This window comes from Salvelinus alpinus, chromosome 21, assembly GCF_045679555.1.
Source record: "Salvelinus alpinus chromosome 21, SLU_Salpinus.1, whole genome shotgun sequence".
NCBI lineage: Eukaryota > Metazoa > Chordata > Actinopteri > Salmoniformes > Salmonidae > Salvelinus > Salvelinus alpinus.
Genome location: NC_092106.1, coordinates 18,277,112 through 18,292,504, shown reverse-complemented (window position 1 = coordinate 18,292,504; position 15,393 = coordinate 18,277,112). Strand labels below are relative to the sequence as shown.

Genomic DNA, 15,393 nt, shown 5'->3' with positions numbered 1-15,393 from the left:
TTTCATCAGACAGCGACGATAGAGTAATATGGCACCCATAATCTATAAAATGTGTTTGTTTGAACATTCTGAAAGTTATGTGGCAGTTGTTCTGCCATTGAAATGAATGAGGATACAACAAGCTTTATACTTTATACAACAGCCTATGAATGGTAGCAAAAAGCTGTGTCGAAGCAATCTAGGTTGAGTCTGACTGCACATGTCAATGTTGGTTTGGTGTTTGTAGCATAAACGATTCAAGAGCAATGCGTTTCCAACATCGAAGGTTGAATGGCTGTATGGGAATTTGTGGTGGTGGTTATGGGTCTGTTAGCGGAAATACAAAGCTTTGTTAGAGTGTTTGAAGCTTTTGGAGGTAGAAAAAAACGCTATGCTATTATGCTAGGTGGATACAGTGAAGCAGCTCAGGTAGATTGTATGGACAAAACAAATGTTTCTATTTGCATTACCAGTTTCACAGCTCCGGGCAAGAACACACTCTAGGCCAGGTATGGAGATCGCTTTAACCAGGTTTATCAACTCCACAATGTACAAATACAATGGAGTTGAGTGTGGGAGGACTGCACCTCCGACTTAATCGAGTCACTTTTCTTCTACGTATGTTTGTCCTGTGTAAATGCAAGCTTTTATTTGGTTGCTGAAATCTGTTGTTTTTGATAAGTGTAGCATTTTACGCGACCTCTGCCATGGGAGACATTATTTGTTAACGGAGAAGGAGCAGCCTGTCATTGCACACCATATTTTTTTGTTTTGGCAGGGGACGCATAAAATGCCAAAACGATGGATTCCAAATCCAACTGACAACTCTATAACAATCAGGACAAGCACAGGTACACAGTAAGCCTTAAAGAATGGATATTTATAAAATTATCAAGTGGTAGTGCATGCTTAAAGTCGTAACTCCCACCTGGACTAGAGGGGAAATAACTATGTGAGAATGCTGTTCATAGACTATAGCTCAGCGTTCAGCTCAACTACATAGTCCCCTCCAAACGTATCACCAAGCTCGGGACCCTGTGACTGAACACCTCCTCTGCAACTGGATCCTGGATTTCCTGACGGGTCATCGCCAGGTGGTGAGGGAAGGCAACAACACCTCTGCCACGCTAACCCTCAACACAGAGGCCCCTCATAGATCTGAGCTTAGTCCACTTCTGTACTCCCTGTTCACCCACGACTGCGTGGACACGACTGTGTTGGTTTTCTGACCAACAGCGATGATACAACCTACAGGGAGGTCAAAGACTTAGAAGTGTGGTTCCAGGACAAAAACCTCTCCCTCAATGTCAGTAAGACCAAGGAGCTGATCGTGGACTATATGAGAAAGAGAGGAGAGCAAGCCCCCATACACATTGACGGGGCTGTAGTGGAGCGGTTTGAGTGCTTTAGTTCCTTGGCGTCCACATCACTAAGGACTTAATATGGTCCACACACACACGTACAGCCCCTCTTCCCCCTCAGGAGGCTGAAAAGATTTGGCATGGGCCCTCGGATACTCAGAACGTTCTACAGCTGCACCATCGAGAGCATCTTGACTGGCTGCATCACCCTCTGAATGGCGCACATACACAATCCATGTCTCAATTGTCTCAAGGCTTAAAAAAATCTTATTTAACCTGTCTCCTCCCCTTCATCTACACCAATTGAAGTGAATTTAACATGTGACATCAGTAGGGTATCATAGCTTTCACCTGGATTCAACTCGTCATGTCATGTCATGGAAAGAGCAGGTCTGTTCCTAATGTTTTGTACACTCAGTAGCTTAATTCTTGTGTATTTTATTCCTGTTGTGTTACTATTTTTATTATATATATTTTTAACTCTGCATTATTGGGAAGGGTTCTTAAGCAAGCATTTCAAAGTCTACACCTTTGCATTTAGCACATGTAACAAATACAATTTGATTCGATTTGAACTTCCTACTCCATTGGAAAACAGTGGATTACGTGGCACAGTACTAGTCTGACAGACATCACATAAAATGCTACTTTTATCAAAAACTACTGATTTCAGAACCCAAAGAAAAAATTGCATTTACACAGGACAAACATAGGTACAAGGAAAGTATTAACAAATTGACATTTTTACATGTATCGGCTGACAGTGACACGATGAAGTCGGAGGTGCACTCCGCACACACTGGTTTCCACTCAACTCCATTGTAGCCTACTTGTACATCGCATATGACCAGTTTTACACTGTTTACATCTCACTGGATTATATCAAGTAAAACTTTGGGATAATTCAGTAAGAACACTAGGCCTACTGTAAACTGACACATTTGGGTGGCCAGACACAGCACAGATTTTACAGTACTGCTGTCAAAATGGAACATGGCACTGGCAGTTAGGGGGTTAACAGGGCAACTGGCTCAGTCATTAATGTATATATACACTAGATGACTAGAGTGGGCACTGTGTTGAAGCCACCATACCTCCATCTTTGCACTCCAATATTTTTGAAGGTATAGAAACGCATTTATTAATGTTTACATTAGTTTTTGCCACACACACAGACACCTTAATGCATGCTTTTAATTTATATTATGTTAGCTAAACATAAGAAAATGGAAATGTGTAATTAATGTAGGAGAATATAACACATTTCATCTGGTAAAAGATAATACAAAGAAAAAAACGTGTTTTTTTGTTAATTTCTCCCCCATCTTCTTTCAAATGCAAGAGAAATGCCACAATGTATTATTGCAGTTAAGGCACAATTTAGATTTTGGCCACTAGCTCGCAGCAGTGTATGTGCAAAGTATGTGCATTGCTGTTCAAAATGTTGTATCAAGTCTGCCCAAATGTGCCTAATTGGTTTATTGATACATTTTCAAGTACCTAACTGTGCACTCTCCTCAAACAATAGCATGGTATTCTTTCACTCTCATAGCTACTGTAAAATGGACAGTGCAGTTAGATTAACAAGAATTTAAACTTTCTGCCCATATCAGATATGTCTATGTCCTAGGAAATGTTCTTGTTACTTACAACGTCATGCTAATCATATTAGCACACGTTAGCTCAACCGTCCCGTATGTGGGGGGTGGGGCAATCCAGTAGAGGTTAATTTAAATATAATTTCCAGAGATTACTAATATTATTGTTCCCACTACATCAACCAAAAATACTTAAATAAATGTAATTTTGTCCTTGAAACATTTAAAGATGCACAATGCAGAAATCACTCTGCCATTTCATGGTTGCTAAAATTCTAATAGTTCGCCTAATTTCAGTTTATGTGACAAAACAAGCAAGTATAGTGTAGAGAATCGAAACCGCTGTGAAATATTTTTCCATAACCTTCAATAATATATTTTCAGCTGTTTGAAGCTGTTGTACAAAACCAAAAGTAAAAGATTCAAAAATTTTACTTAATAACGGGAAGCATAGAAATGGCACACATAGAACAGATTTACCGCTTCTTAGACAATGAGAATGACAGATCTATAACACACATTTCTACGTGAATTTGGTGGGGTCGCCCAAAAAGTGACATTTCGATCATTCCTATGGAGGACTGCTCCTACCTGGGAGTGCCAATATGGCCGACCGGTGCCTGCAAAGCCTCTCAATGTCCAAACTTCTGTACCAGCAATCCAGGGTTTATATACATCTTTAGGCAGGTAAAGTTGCGACATGCTTTTACGTCTCCTCTGACACCTCGGTCGTCACTAGTTAACACAGCCACAAGGTCATAATTATGGCTAAACTCCGCCCCTTTCCACAATTGCTCTTCTTCAAATCTGATTTTAAACCTTAATCCTAACCTGAACTACACTGCTAACCTTATGCCTAACTTTAACCTTAAATGAAGACCAAAAAGCATATTATATACGTTTTGGAAATGTTGACTATGTGGCTGTGAAACCTGACTTTGTGGCTGAGTTATCTAATGGAAACCTAACAGCACTGGTAGCAGACCAGTGGTACTAGTCAACTCAACTCACACGTCTGATGTTGAAGTTTGAAGAGGAAGGCGGCGGACTAACTCATGGATTGAATTGAATTGTAGTTTTTGGTGTTTCAAAATTGTTTTTACTCTTGGTGGAACGTTGCATATCGAGCAGGTAAGGTAGGCTACAGAATCCTCTTCCCTTACTTTGAATGTTATAACACATTAGTAGCTTAAAGAGAAAACCTGATCAAAATAGGTAGCCTACTTACTGTATTCAGTTTTTCTGGTGGATGTATTGTTTTGATTTGTAAATTCATACACGTATTTTATCATTAGGCTGCTTTCAATGTCTTTCGAATTAAGCATTTGTTGATATGTTGTCTCATTTGAGCACTTCAGCAACAATAGTCATGAGGCTTGTTCGGGGCTGGGCAATACAGTATAGGGAAGTAAATTCTGCTGCATGCCTACCATTCAGTGTTAAAAGTTTACCGGTACCATTATTTCTTTACAGGAGGGATCAATCAAGGAAAAGGATTATATCACCCTCTTCAATAACTGATTTTCAACACTAGTCAAAGAACATTTCCGTGACACCTTGCAGGTACAAAATGGAGGTGATGATGAAGCAATAATGATGAGACCATGATCTGTTCCTGATCCTTGGTCCATCTAATTCCTTTCCACTAAAGATGGAATCAGCAGTCACTCCACCACCTCCTCCTCCACCACCACCACCACCTCCCCTCGCCCCCCCACCTCCTCCCCCTGGTCCCCCTCCTCCCCCTGGTCCCCCACCTCCCCCTGGTCCCCCGCCTCCCCCTGGCCCCCCTCCCCCTGGCATGGGCTTCGGGCTATCCAGAGGCCTCCAGCGCAACGGCTCCAAGATGCGTAACTTCAACTGGGATGCAATCCCCAAACACGTGGTGGTGGGTAAACACAACATCTGGACGGAAGAGAAGACCCTAGGAGAGTATGAGCTGGACACTCAGAGGATTGAGGAGCTGTTCAGTCACAGCCAACATCAGGGACAGGGACAGGTACAGAAGGCTCTGAACAGACAGAGTCTCAGAGGCAAGCCAACCAACGGTCAGGGCACAGAAGTGGTGAGTTGACCTAACCTACTGTACCAGGAAGCACTTCTCTAGTTTTATACTGGCAGCTGGAGTTGAATAGGATAAGTCAAGAGGTACCACAACAGCTGGAACCACATCAGCTATTTTGCTCCTCGATTAGATACAGTATATAAGTCTGCAAGGCATACATGTCCTATCTGGTCCCAGCCAAGGCCTCTCCAATGTCATGCAAAATTCTGTCATTCTTTTCTTGCAAATTTTTTCTCACCTGAGAGTTTGTTTTGAGCAGCTATACTTTCTGGGAGTAGACGAGAGACGAAACAGTGTATTGAATATGAATTCTGTTCTGTTTATGGCCAGAGATATTGGATATGTTGACATGTGTTCTTTAGACCCTAATTGATTTTCTTAGGGAGTGTGTGTAGTGGAGTTGTGGTGTACATCATATCATCACAGGGTGATGTGTTGTTTTCCTACAGCCTTTCTGTTGTAACAGGCTCAGTCAGGGAGTCATAGTGGCCAGGGTTAGGGTTACGGTTAAGGTGGCTAGGTGGAGGTTGGGAAATACATCAATTCCAGCAGCCCATGACTCTTGTTTATCTCCATGATGCTACTTTTTTTGTTGGTCTGGGCCCTGGCCAAAAGTAGTGCACTATAAAGGGAGTAGGGTGCCATTTGGGAAGCAGTCTCTCTATTGGTGTGGCTCTAGCATGATTCTATGTGCGCCTCACTGGGATCAAACTCAAGTACATCAGGAAGCAACGATGTATTAGTGAAAATGTTGTGTTCAAAACAAACCAATCAGTAGGAGCAAAGCTTGGAGACGATTCTACCCGGATCTCTTTTTATATGATTCATTATCATGCTGTAATTGGAAGGCTGTCTGTCATTTCTGTCCACATACCTATCAAGTCTATAACATCATTTGAATGACAACTGCCAGAGTGCTTGATTTAAACTAAACTCTCGGAGAATAAATTGATAATAAATATTTGCACTCTGCAAGTAGCATTAGTTCACCAGCATAGGCTATCTAATCTGATTTCTAGATAAGCACTAGTTCCCTACACAAAAAAAATTGTGAACAAGCAACACAATTCGACTAAATTAATGACCATAATTTTACTATGTGTCCATTTCCCTTTTTCATGTGTGATATTGTGTGACTTATTGGAACTATGACATGTTCCTCTTAATGTTCCTCTGCTTAACAAACATAGGATGTTTATGCAGTGGGGTTTCATCTAGGAATCCTTTGCTGTATGAACTGAAGGGTGGAGTCAATATAGCCTAACTATTCTTCATCAGTTTACCCAGGGAGAGTAAATGAACCACTAATATTTGCTAATTGTTGCCATACAGTTGATACTTTTATGTATTGGATAATGCTACCTCTATAACAATGAACTGGGTTGTGGGTTCAGAGACTGTACTTCCCTTCCTGTAGGTGTCGGTTGGGATTTTACAGAACTGTTGTGAAGCATTGTCCTGGTTTACAATGCTATTGTCATATTGACAAAGCTATTTTTGATCCTCTACTTGTTTGCTAGTGAAACCACCCTGCTATCACATTTAGGCTACCTTGGCAGTACAATAAAGGTCAAATGTGGAGCTATTGAAACTGGCCTTTAGTCTCTTACCTGTCCTTGTTTCTAACTCAGTATAGAGGAGCATGACTTAGGAATGTCAGTATGTTGACAGCTGTTGCAATAGCTTATCATGGGCTCTCAAAAACAAGTCAATCAAACCAGTAAGACCTTAACCGTCGGAATCAGTTGTTTTTTGGGGAATGAGGATGTATTTGTGATAAAGAAGAAGACTGTGTTTAAGGAAAACGCTAAGCTCCTGATAAACTCAACGCCTGTTATTGACCTACTGATATCTTCACGTGTGTGTCTGTGTGAATGTGTGTGTTCTGGAATGACCAACGGATGTTGGTGCGTTTGTGTGTTCTATTTTTATTGACTAACTCATGTCTTCATGGCTATGTGTCCCACCACCACCAGGTATCTATACTGAACTCCAAGAGGAGCATGAACGTTGGGATCTTCCTGAAACAGTTCAAGAGGTGTGTCAGAGAGAGGCAAAGATATACTGAATTCCAAATGGCACCCTATTCTCTAATTGTGCACTACTTTTGACCAGAGTCTGATCTAAAGTAGTGCACTATATAGGGAATAGGGTGCCATTTGGGACGTAATATAAACTGGAAGTGTGCTGAAGGTGTGGAGCTGTGGGTTTGTCAGAGCCACGTGTTTCAGGATAAAGATCACACAGTGGTTGAGTCTCAAATTGCACCGTCTTGCTATAGTGCACTCCTTTTGACCCCATGGGGCTCTGGTCAAAAGTAGTGCATTATATAGGAAATAGGGTGTAATTTGGGACAGCAAGGCTTGGTAGTCCTGAGGCTAGGCTGCTTGACATTCCCAGCTCTGTGTTTCTGAGGTACAGCAGCCTGTCCCAACAGGTCGACTCGACATGATAACTACTGCAGGAACAGTGCAAACAGGTCATTCCACAGATTAACTATTGAAACATGTTTCTAAATGGTTTTCTCTGTAGGCCCACGGTATTACTGTGTTATATATTACAACATTACTACATGCCATGGGCTACAGTGTCTAATTTTATGAAGATTCTCGCAGTACAGAAAACTCAAAAAACAGTAAGACATAAAAGTATTATTATCCAAATGTTTTGTCATTACATTTATTTTTCATGTCCATTTATGGATGCACTTTTCTGTTTTCTGTTAAATGTATTTTTGTGTCAGGGTTTTTGTCCTTGTGCTTCTGAGTAAAGAAAGCATTGTTCCAGTTCAGCTGTAGTAGGTGTATACAGTATGTGGAGCAGGTAAGGGCTTGTCTATGGTTGGTTAAGTGGAAAAATGCCGTAAGAGGGTGTTCAACCAATGAGGTAAGAAGGAGCCTTGCTTACCAGGCTTAAAGAAACATGGCAACGAGGAAATGAGCAACACATTTAGAGACCCAACCCTAGAACATGAGTAATTCAGGAAAATAACCACATTATGTAGTTGGAGATTAATGAATCACAGCTATTCTCCTTGACTAGTCCACTAGGAGAACCTATTGAATGAATCAGTCGATGAAGTTTCCAAAGTCACGTTGATTATAATACAGTAACTGATCAGTGTCTGTGTCTCTCCGCAGGCCAGTGGGAGACATGATCAACGACATCAGTTCAGGAAACGGCCTGAAATTTGGGACAGGTAAACTGAAGGAGCTGTGTAAGCTGCTGCCAGAGAAAGAAGAGGTACTTCACACAGCCTTTCCCAGTAGGCAAGCATAGATCAGGCCCGCTGTCGCTTTGACACCCGTGTTCTGCATAGGGCAAACTCCAGTTCGACCACCATTGGGTGAGCTGAGGTTTGTCGCCAGCTTGCCGCCATTGTTGATGCTAACTACCACAGTGAACTGATCATATTTAGCTTGAGAGACAGTTATAACAGTGTTCTCCCAAGTTACAACCCTTATCGTAATGCTGTGTCTTCCTAAGATTGTTACCTGTTGTGTGTGTGCAGGTGAAGCAGCTAGTTGGGTTCAAAGGGGACCAGTCAGCTCTTCCTGAAGCAGACCTGTTTATGATGCTACTTATCAAGGTTCCCAGGTGAGTGAGTGTTGAACCATCTACAAACGTCTAATTCACAGTTTTGTACAGTTTTGTGTTTTCTGTGTCTTGAATGCCAGTTGTGTTCTAGAATGTGAATCATTATTCGTGCCCTTTCTTTTAGTTATGAGGAGCGCCTCAACAGTTTGGTTCTCAAAGAAGAGTTTTTCCCGCTCATGGATGAAATGAAACAATCCATCGCCACCATGATCACAGCTGGAAAAGGTAAAGTTGCGTCTGCATGTGATCTGGATCTTAATAAGGTAAATATGTATCTGTACTAAGCTCAACTGTCTCATCTGTCTGTCTCATCTGTCTGTCTCATCTGTCTGTCTGTCTGTCTGTCTGTCTGTCTGTCTGTCTGTCTGTCTGTCTGTCTGTCTGTCTGTCTGTCTGTCTGTCTGTCTGTCTGTCTGTCTGTCTGTCTGCCTGCCTGTCTGTCTGTCTGTCTGTCTGCCTGCCTGCCTGCCTGCCTGCCTGTCTGTCTGTCTGCCTGCCTGCCTGCCTGCCTGCCTGCCTGTCTGTCTGTCTGTCTGTCTGTCTGTCTGTCTGTCTGTCTGTCTGTCTGTCTGTCTGTCTGTCTGTCTGTCTGTCTCTCCAGAGCTGTTAGAGTGTGACGACCTACACTCTGTGATCCGCCTGGTGCTGAAGACTGGAAACTACATGAACGCTGTGAGTGGAAAAAAATGATATCATAGATGATATTATATACTGTATACCTTTATCTATGGTGTAAACTAAGTTGTTGGCATCCGAAGCTTTGAGTAAGCCCAAGAAAAATAAGAACTCATTCTACAAGTTTTGAATAATCCTCAGGTTAATTTGTCAGCCTGTCTGACTGTCTCTCACTTGTCCTCTGTGTGTCCATAGGGCGGCTATGCTGGCAGTGCCATTGGCTTCAGGATGGCATCGCTACTGAAACTAGTGGACACAAGGGCCAACAAACCAGGCATGAACCTCATGCACTATGTAGTCATGGTAATTAGAACCCTTATTTTAAGCTCATCCTTTATCTAGAATCTTGTTTGTCTCTGATGTAATAGTTGTTCATGTGTATGTCGATTGTAGCAAGCTCAGAAGGTTGATGTGGCCATGATGAAATTCCCAGACAAACTCACACACATCGCTGATGCAGCAAGGTACAGATACACAATGTCTTACGCACTTCAACAATATTTGTAATATAGCTGTTTGCCCCACAAAAAGGCATTCTATTGTAGTGATTGTGCTTTTCTGTATTGAGTGATTGATATTGGTGTTCTGCCCCCCTGTAGGATCCATAAGGAGGACATAGAGAGTGAGTTTCAGAGAGAGGTGAAGAAAGTAAAGGAGGCGAAGGAGGAGGCGCAGAAACAGGAGGAGCTACGGGCTCAGATGGAGGACTTTCTCAAGGTGAGGTAGCCTGCCTGTGTATTCTCCATGCCTTTCAGATCTTGTATCGCTACCTTCCCCTATACTGTATACCTATGTAATGTTTCCAGGGCCACAGGTTTTGCCTGACCACTTAACCTGAACAGGGCCCTTTTTATAGCCTTAATAACCTCTGGTGGTGAATCTACAACTCTAGGACCAGTGATGAGGTTGTTGATGTTTGTGGTCCCCTGTAGTTTCAGAAATGTAGTCCGAGACCCTAATGGCACCCTTTACTTTTTTACGTATAGTGCAGTACTTTTGACAAGGTGTGACGCACAAAAGCGTAGTGGGTGCGGAGTCAGGCGCAGGAGGCAGAAAGTACTGAGTAGTGTTTTAATAAGGCACAGGGAAAAGAATAGTGCGCGCCAAACACACATAGGCGCAACAAACACGAAACCCAAAACCAGGACCTAAATAGTCCAGAGGGAAATCCCAAAACGAAAACACGCTACCAATAACCTACCACACACAAACACAGTGGAAAAATTAAGCTCGCACAAAGAGCAGGCGGCCGACTAGCTTAAATAACCCAACTAAACGTAAACACGAAACAGGTGTAATTAATAAGACAAAATCAACATAAAAGGGAAAAGGGATCGGTGGCAGCTAGTAGACCGGTGACGACGACCACCGAGCACCGCCCGAACAGGAAGAGGAGCCACCTTCGGTAGGAGTCGTGACACAAGGGCCCATAAAGGTTTATTAAAAAGTACTGCACTATATGGGGAATAGGGTGCCATTTGGGACACAGCCTTAGTTATTTCTGTTCTGTGTGTGGTCCCATGTAGGAAGCAGAGTGTCGTCTGGCTGAGACTGAGCTCTCTCTGCAGTCGCTGGGTTCAGTCAGTGACTCAGTGGCTGAGTACTTCTGTGAAGACCCCAGCAAGTTCAGACTGGATGAATGCTGCTCCATCTTCAGCTCTTTCTGTGCAAAGTTCCTGAGGGCCATCCAGGTAAAAAACGGTTTGGAAAGTAGTCTATATGCTCCTTTTACATACTATTATTTATGCTCTCTGTATTACGGACTTTCATCTTGGCCCCCTTGGGAGCATAGCTTTCCATGTCACTCTTTTCTGTGTGAGGACTTTTGACTGGCTTTTGTCTTCATTGAGTTACTCTTTTCTCTTTAGCCTTCCCTGCTTTCTTGGTGGAGTCCAGTGTTCACTGTCTCTGGCGTGTGTTATTGTGTTATTGTGTATTATTGTACCTGTGTGTAGGAGAACCGTGATCGTGAGGTGGCGGAGATGAAGAGGAGAACCAGAGACAGACTGCTGAGCGATGCTAATGCTGCTAAACGCCGTTCCACCGCTACCTGCTCCATACGGGACAAGGATATGGAGGGTGTGGCCCTGGAGTCCGTACTACAGAAGTTAGACATACTTTAATGAACATCACTCTTTTGAACTTTTCTTTTGAAATATAATCTGTTATTTTGCGATTTTCCTTTTGTATTGTATTTTGTGTTTTTCATTTTTTCTGTAAAAGTGTTTTGTGACATTCATGTTTACTTTGAATAAAGTTTGATTTGATTTGATTTAGGTTCCTGACCACTCATGTGTCCCAAAGGAGAAAATGCAAGGGCACACCTTCCTGCACCAGTAGCAGCCTATCAAAGGTCCCCATTCAAGCAAACCTCCCCTCGGCAGAACAGGGAAACCAAGGTTCTGTTAAGGCCACAGAGGTGTGTAAGGAGAATGAGTGGAACTCTGCCAGAGACCTGACTGGGACCTCTCAGAGCGACCAGAAGGACCAGTCCCACAGCAAAAAGAACTCTCCAAATCCAGAGGAGACACAGCAAAACCCTAAGAAACCAGAGCAGAACCACAGAGGTTCTAGTTCTGGTTCTACACAGCCAACCAAGAGAACCGGTAGCAGCAGCTCCTCCTCCACAGGTAGACCCATCTCAGTGACGATGAAGGACAAGGAGGAAGAGGAGGAGGGAAATGAGGAAGAAGCCCAGAAGTTGCGTGAAGTGTCCAGGAAGGTTCTGAGGTATCAGAGCAGCCGTGGTAGTCTTTCGTCTGGGGAGTACGGCCTGGAGCAGCAGAAGTCTCCTAATGCCACCAATAATACTAACACCTCCACAAAATCACCCAACGCTACGACCACTAATGGTACGTCCTCCACCATCTCCACCATCACCTCCACCTCCCCTCACCAGAGGACCTTCCAAGAGGACAGACAGCGGCTTCTGGGGGATGCATGTAGAGGCAGCGAGAGTCTGGCTAGATACCTCCTCAACCCTCACCTCTCCCCCAAGGGAATACTCACCCGCAGACACACCTTCACCCTCCTCCCTAAAGCCCCTCCTACTGAGGAAGAGGAGGAGGATGATCTGTTCACTTTTCCTACTACTCCTACTCTGGGGGTCATAGGGAGGATGAAGTCAGTAGACACTGGTCTGATGTCCCCGAAACACAAAGCCTCTGGAGGACCTAACCTCACCAAACTCCCTGGCCACTCTGAGAAGTCTTGTGTCCGAGACCTGGTGTCTAAGAGCCCCATGTCAAAACACAACGTCTTGACAACAAGTCTCAACACCTGCAGGGACTCTGAAAACAGAGGCTTGGTGGTACCCACCACCCCTCGCCACTGTGAGACATCTGGTGTCCAGCAGGACAAGGTGTCCAACAGCTTGTCAGCAGCAGAGAGACCTACACACGTAGAGATAGGAGAGCTGAACCAAGACAAGAGCTCCTCGATAGTCAAGACAAAACCTCCCCCCTTACACCTAGAACTCAACCACAACCAGGATGAGGAGATAAAGGAGTTTTCTCCCACCCCTCTCCAGACACTCGTCTCCCAGAAGCCCAAGCAGGCTGACCCTCCTCAGAGCCCCAAACACAATATGGATAACCCTTCTAAGAGCCCGAAGCCCAAACCTTCAGAGAGCAATGGATTCATGTCTTTCTTTAAACGCCTGAGAGAGAGGAGCAGGCCAATGTGAGGAATCTGGTGTCCAAGACCGGGTGTCCAAGAGTGTCAGCAGAGAGACCTACACACATAGAGCTGAACCAGGAGAAGTGGACAAAAGAGTCTGTCCTGGACAAGCCCTGAGCCCAAACCAGATGGCTATGGATTCATGTCCTTCTTTGAACGCCTGGGGAAGAAGAGCGAGCCTTGCTAACAACAAGGATATAGACTCTAGAGGGGCTCTAGACTCGTGATTCATCTATTTATTCAGATTCAGACTACTCAGACAGATGTTACATTGCCCTATGGACTATTGAATATATTTATATCCATCCATTGATTTTATAAAGGTTTAATTCAAGGGAACTGTTGAAGTGGATTTGTAGTGGAAAATAATGATCTGTTGAGACTGGGAGAATGTGTCCAAAAGACAAATGTAACTTTATTCCACTAGGTGGCAGAGTGAGACAACAATGCCACATGTAGTGTGCTGTAGGCCACCAACAAATCACTGTTTATTTGTTGTACCACCTCATATTCCCCCACAGAAGAGCATGACAGTTATTGTAATATGTTTACCAATGTCTTTAATAATAGTGATATATTTACATCAGTATTCTTCTGACTAAATAAAACCACTGTTGAGTGGAATGGACCCAATGTGATCTTTACCTTGGAAAATACTGGAACTATCTTTGCCATATACAGTACTATTTAATTATATTTGCCGGAAGATATACTTACAGAGCTGTAGAAATTACATTAAATTACAGACGAGGGCCTGTAAAGAGAAATACACAGTATTAAGATCAAAGAATTTCATGGACAAACCTGTTAAATAATAAAAGTGTTTTGCATTACATTTATTCCGTCATTTCAAATTTGTATTAAAGTGCTCCTCTTCTTTCCTCATTTCATATGTCTGTACTGTATTCTATTCTACTGTATTTTAGTCAATGCGACATTGCTCGTCATAATATTTATATATTTCTTAATTCTTTTACTTTTAGATGTGTGTGTTGTTGTAAATTGTTAGATACTATTGCACTGTTGGAGCTAGGAACACAAGCATTTCGCTACACCCACAATAACTGCTAAATATGTGTATGGGACCAATAAAATTTGATTTGATTTTACAAACAACCAAACACTATTGTATTTCTCTTATTGGGGTCATTGTTACAAAGACTGCCAGTCTCTTAGCCAGGCTGAATGGCAGGCAGCTCCATGGTGGGGAGGACGGCACTAATCCCAAACCAAGTTGTTGAGATCTCAGTCTCAGAAATGAAGAGAGCCAGGCCATGGGCCCTTGTCAAAAGTACTATATAGGGAATAGGGTGCCATTTGGGATGCAGATCAAGCTACCAGCACCTGGTGGTATAGCACAATGGAGGGAGAGAGCCATGGACCCAGCAAGTACTCCCCAAACTGCTTCAGTGTGTGGCCCCCAGCACCCCAGCCTCCACCTGCCTCCCCAAGGATGTACCCCCTGCACTCCAGCCAGCCTGCCTCTCTGCCAGTCCCAGGGACCACCCTGCCTCTCCTGGCAGCCAGGGCCTCAGCATGATGCCCCAGAATGTACACCATGCATCCCCCTCTGCACCATGGGCCCGCCTCCCCCTGCCTACTCATGCACCCCAGTCTGCCATTCTACCAGGCATAGGGGCCCCCAGCCTAACCCCAGCTAGGCCAGGCAGGCCTGATCCCAGGGGGTGGGTGAGGGATTAACTTGTTGTGTTGCAGAGATCTCTGGGAGGGAGGAGGGAATGTGGCACTGTTTGTGACTTGAGTCGTGATGTATTATTTTGATAATCCTTTGTGATGATCCTCATGAAAAAACACCAAACGATACTAAAAACCACTATTGTAAATCTTTAGGTTTCCAGAAAGACATTATATATTGAAAGCTGTCCTCCTGCTCTAAATCCTGCGCTTGATAAGCATACAAATAGACAGACAGATGCGTGGATAAGAGCTTCTATTATGTAAAATTATCAGAGGACAGTTATTGCTTGAACATTATATGCTTGCATTCTAAATGGGATCCTATTTCCTATATAGTGTACTACTTTTGACCAGAGGTAGTACACTATATAGGAAATAGGGTGCCATTTGGGACACAGACATTATGTATGTGTAGCGGTAGTCTGTCTCTGTTATCTACTGTACAGTCTGGTTTCTGCTATCTGCGGCTGCTGTTGAGTCTGCCTGTCTGTCTGGCTGCCATCTGGGCTGGATGCAGTCTCCATAGCAACCCCATCTCTTACAATGCAACCCTGACAGGGCCGTCTATGCCCACCCCCACCCCTCCTCCTCCCCCTCCAAACCTGTGTCAGCATAAACACAACACCTCCTATTGCCACCATGTACATTATCTCCTTCCTCTCTCTCTCTTTGACTCCCTCTCTCTCTTTCTATCTCCTCCACCTAGATGCACCAGTTTTCTAAACCCATTAATGAAGAACTT

At 43.6% G+C, this 15,393-nt stretch overlaps 1 protein-coding gene across 2 annotated transcripts; it reads left to right on the top strand.

Annotated features, from left to right (window-relative positions):
• Positions 1 to 3,756: 3,756 nt before the first annotated feature.
• LOC139547955 (FH2 domain-containing protein 1-like) lies at positions 3,757 to 14,069 on the top strand. 2 transcript variants are annotated; one of them, XM_071357189.1, is made up of 13 exons: positions 3,757 to 4,069; positions 4,412 to 5,003; positions 6,980 to 7,041; positions 8,144 to 8,246; positions 8,515 to 8,600; positions 8,725 to 8,825; positions 9,202 to 9,272; positions 9,471 to 9,578; positions 9,669 to 9,739; positions 9,875 to 9,992; positions 10,802 to 10,966; positions 11,231 to 11,382; positions 11,553 to 14,069. In XM_071357189.1, the coding sequence occupies exons 2-13, from the start codon at positions 4,590 to 4,592 to the stop codon at positions 12,958 to 12,960; spliced, it is 2,859 nt and encodes a 952-aa protein (XP_071213290.1). In that variant the 5' UTR covers positions 3,757 to 4,069; positions 4,412 to 4,589; the 3' UTR covers positions 12,961 to 14,069. The 2 variants fall into 2 exon arrangements, with proteins under 2 accessions (XP_071213290.1, XP_071213291.1); XM_071357190.1 differs by having other exon boundaries at positions 3,757 to 4,074.
• Positions 14,070 to 15,393: the final 1,324 nt, after the last annotated feature.

What these genes read in the sequence shown, in the direction of transcription:
- LOC139547955 (XM_071357189.1), top strand. Translation starts at nt 4,590, where the DNA reads ATGGAATCAGCAGTCACTCCACCACCTCCTCCTCCACCACCACCACCA. An exon ending in TTCCTGAAACAGTTCAAGAG is followed by an intron (nt 7,042 to 8,143) that starts GTGTGTCAGAGA and finishes GTCTCTCCGCAG; the next exon opens with GCCAGTGGGAGACATGATCA. An exon ending in AGTTCCTGAGGGCCATCCAG is followed by an intron (nt 10,967 to 11,230) that starts GTAAAAAACGGT and finishes ACCTGTGTGTAG; the next exon opens with GAGAACCGTGATCGTGAGGT.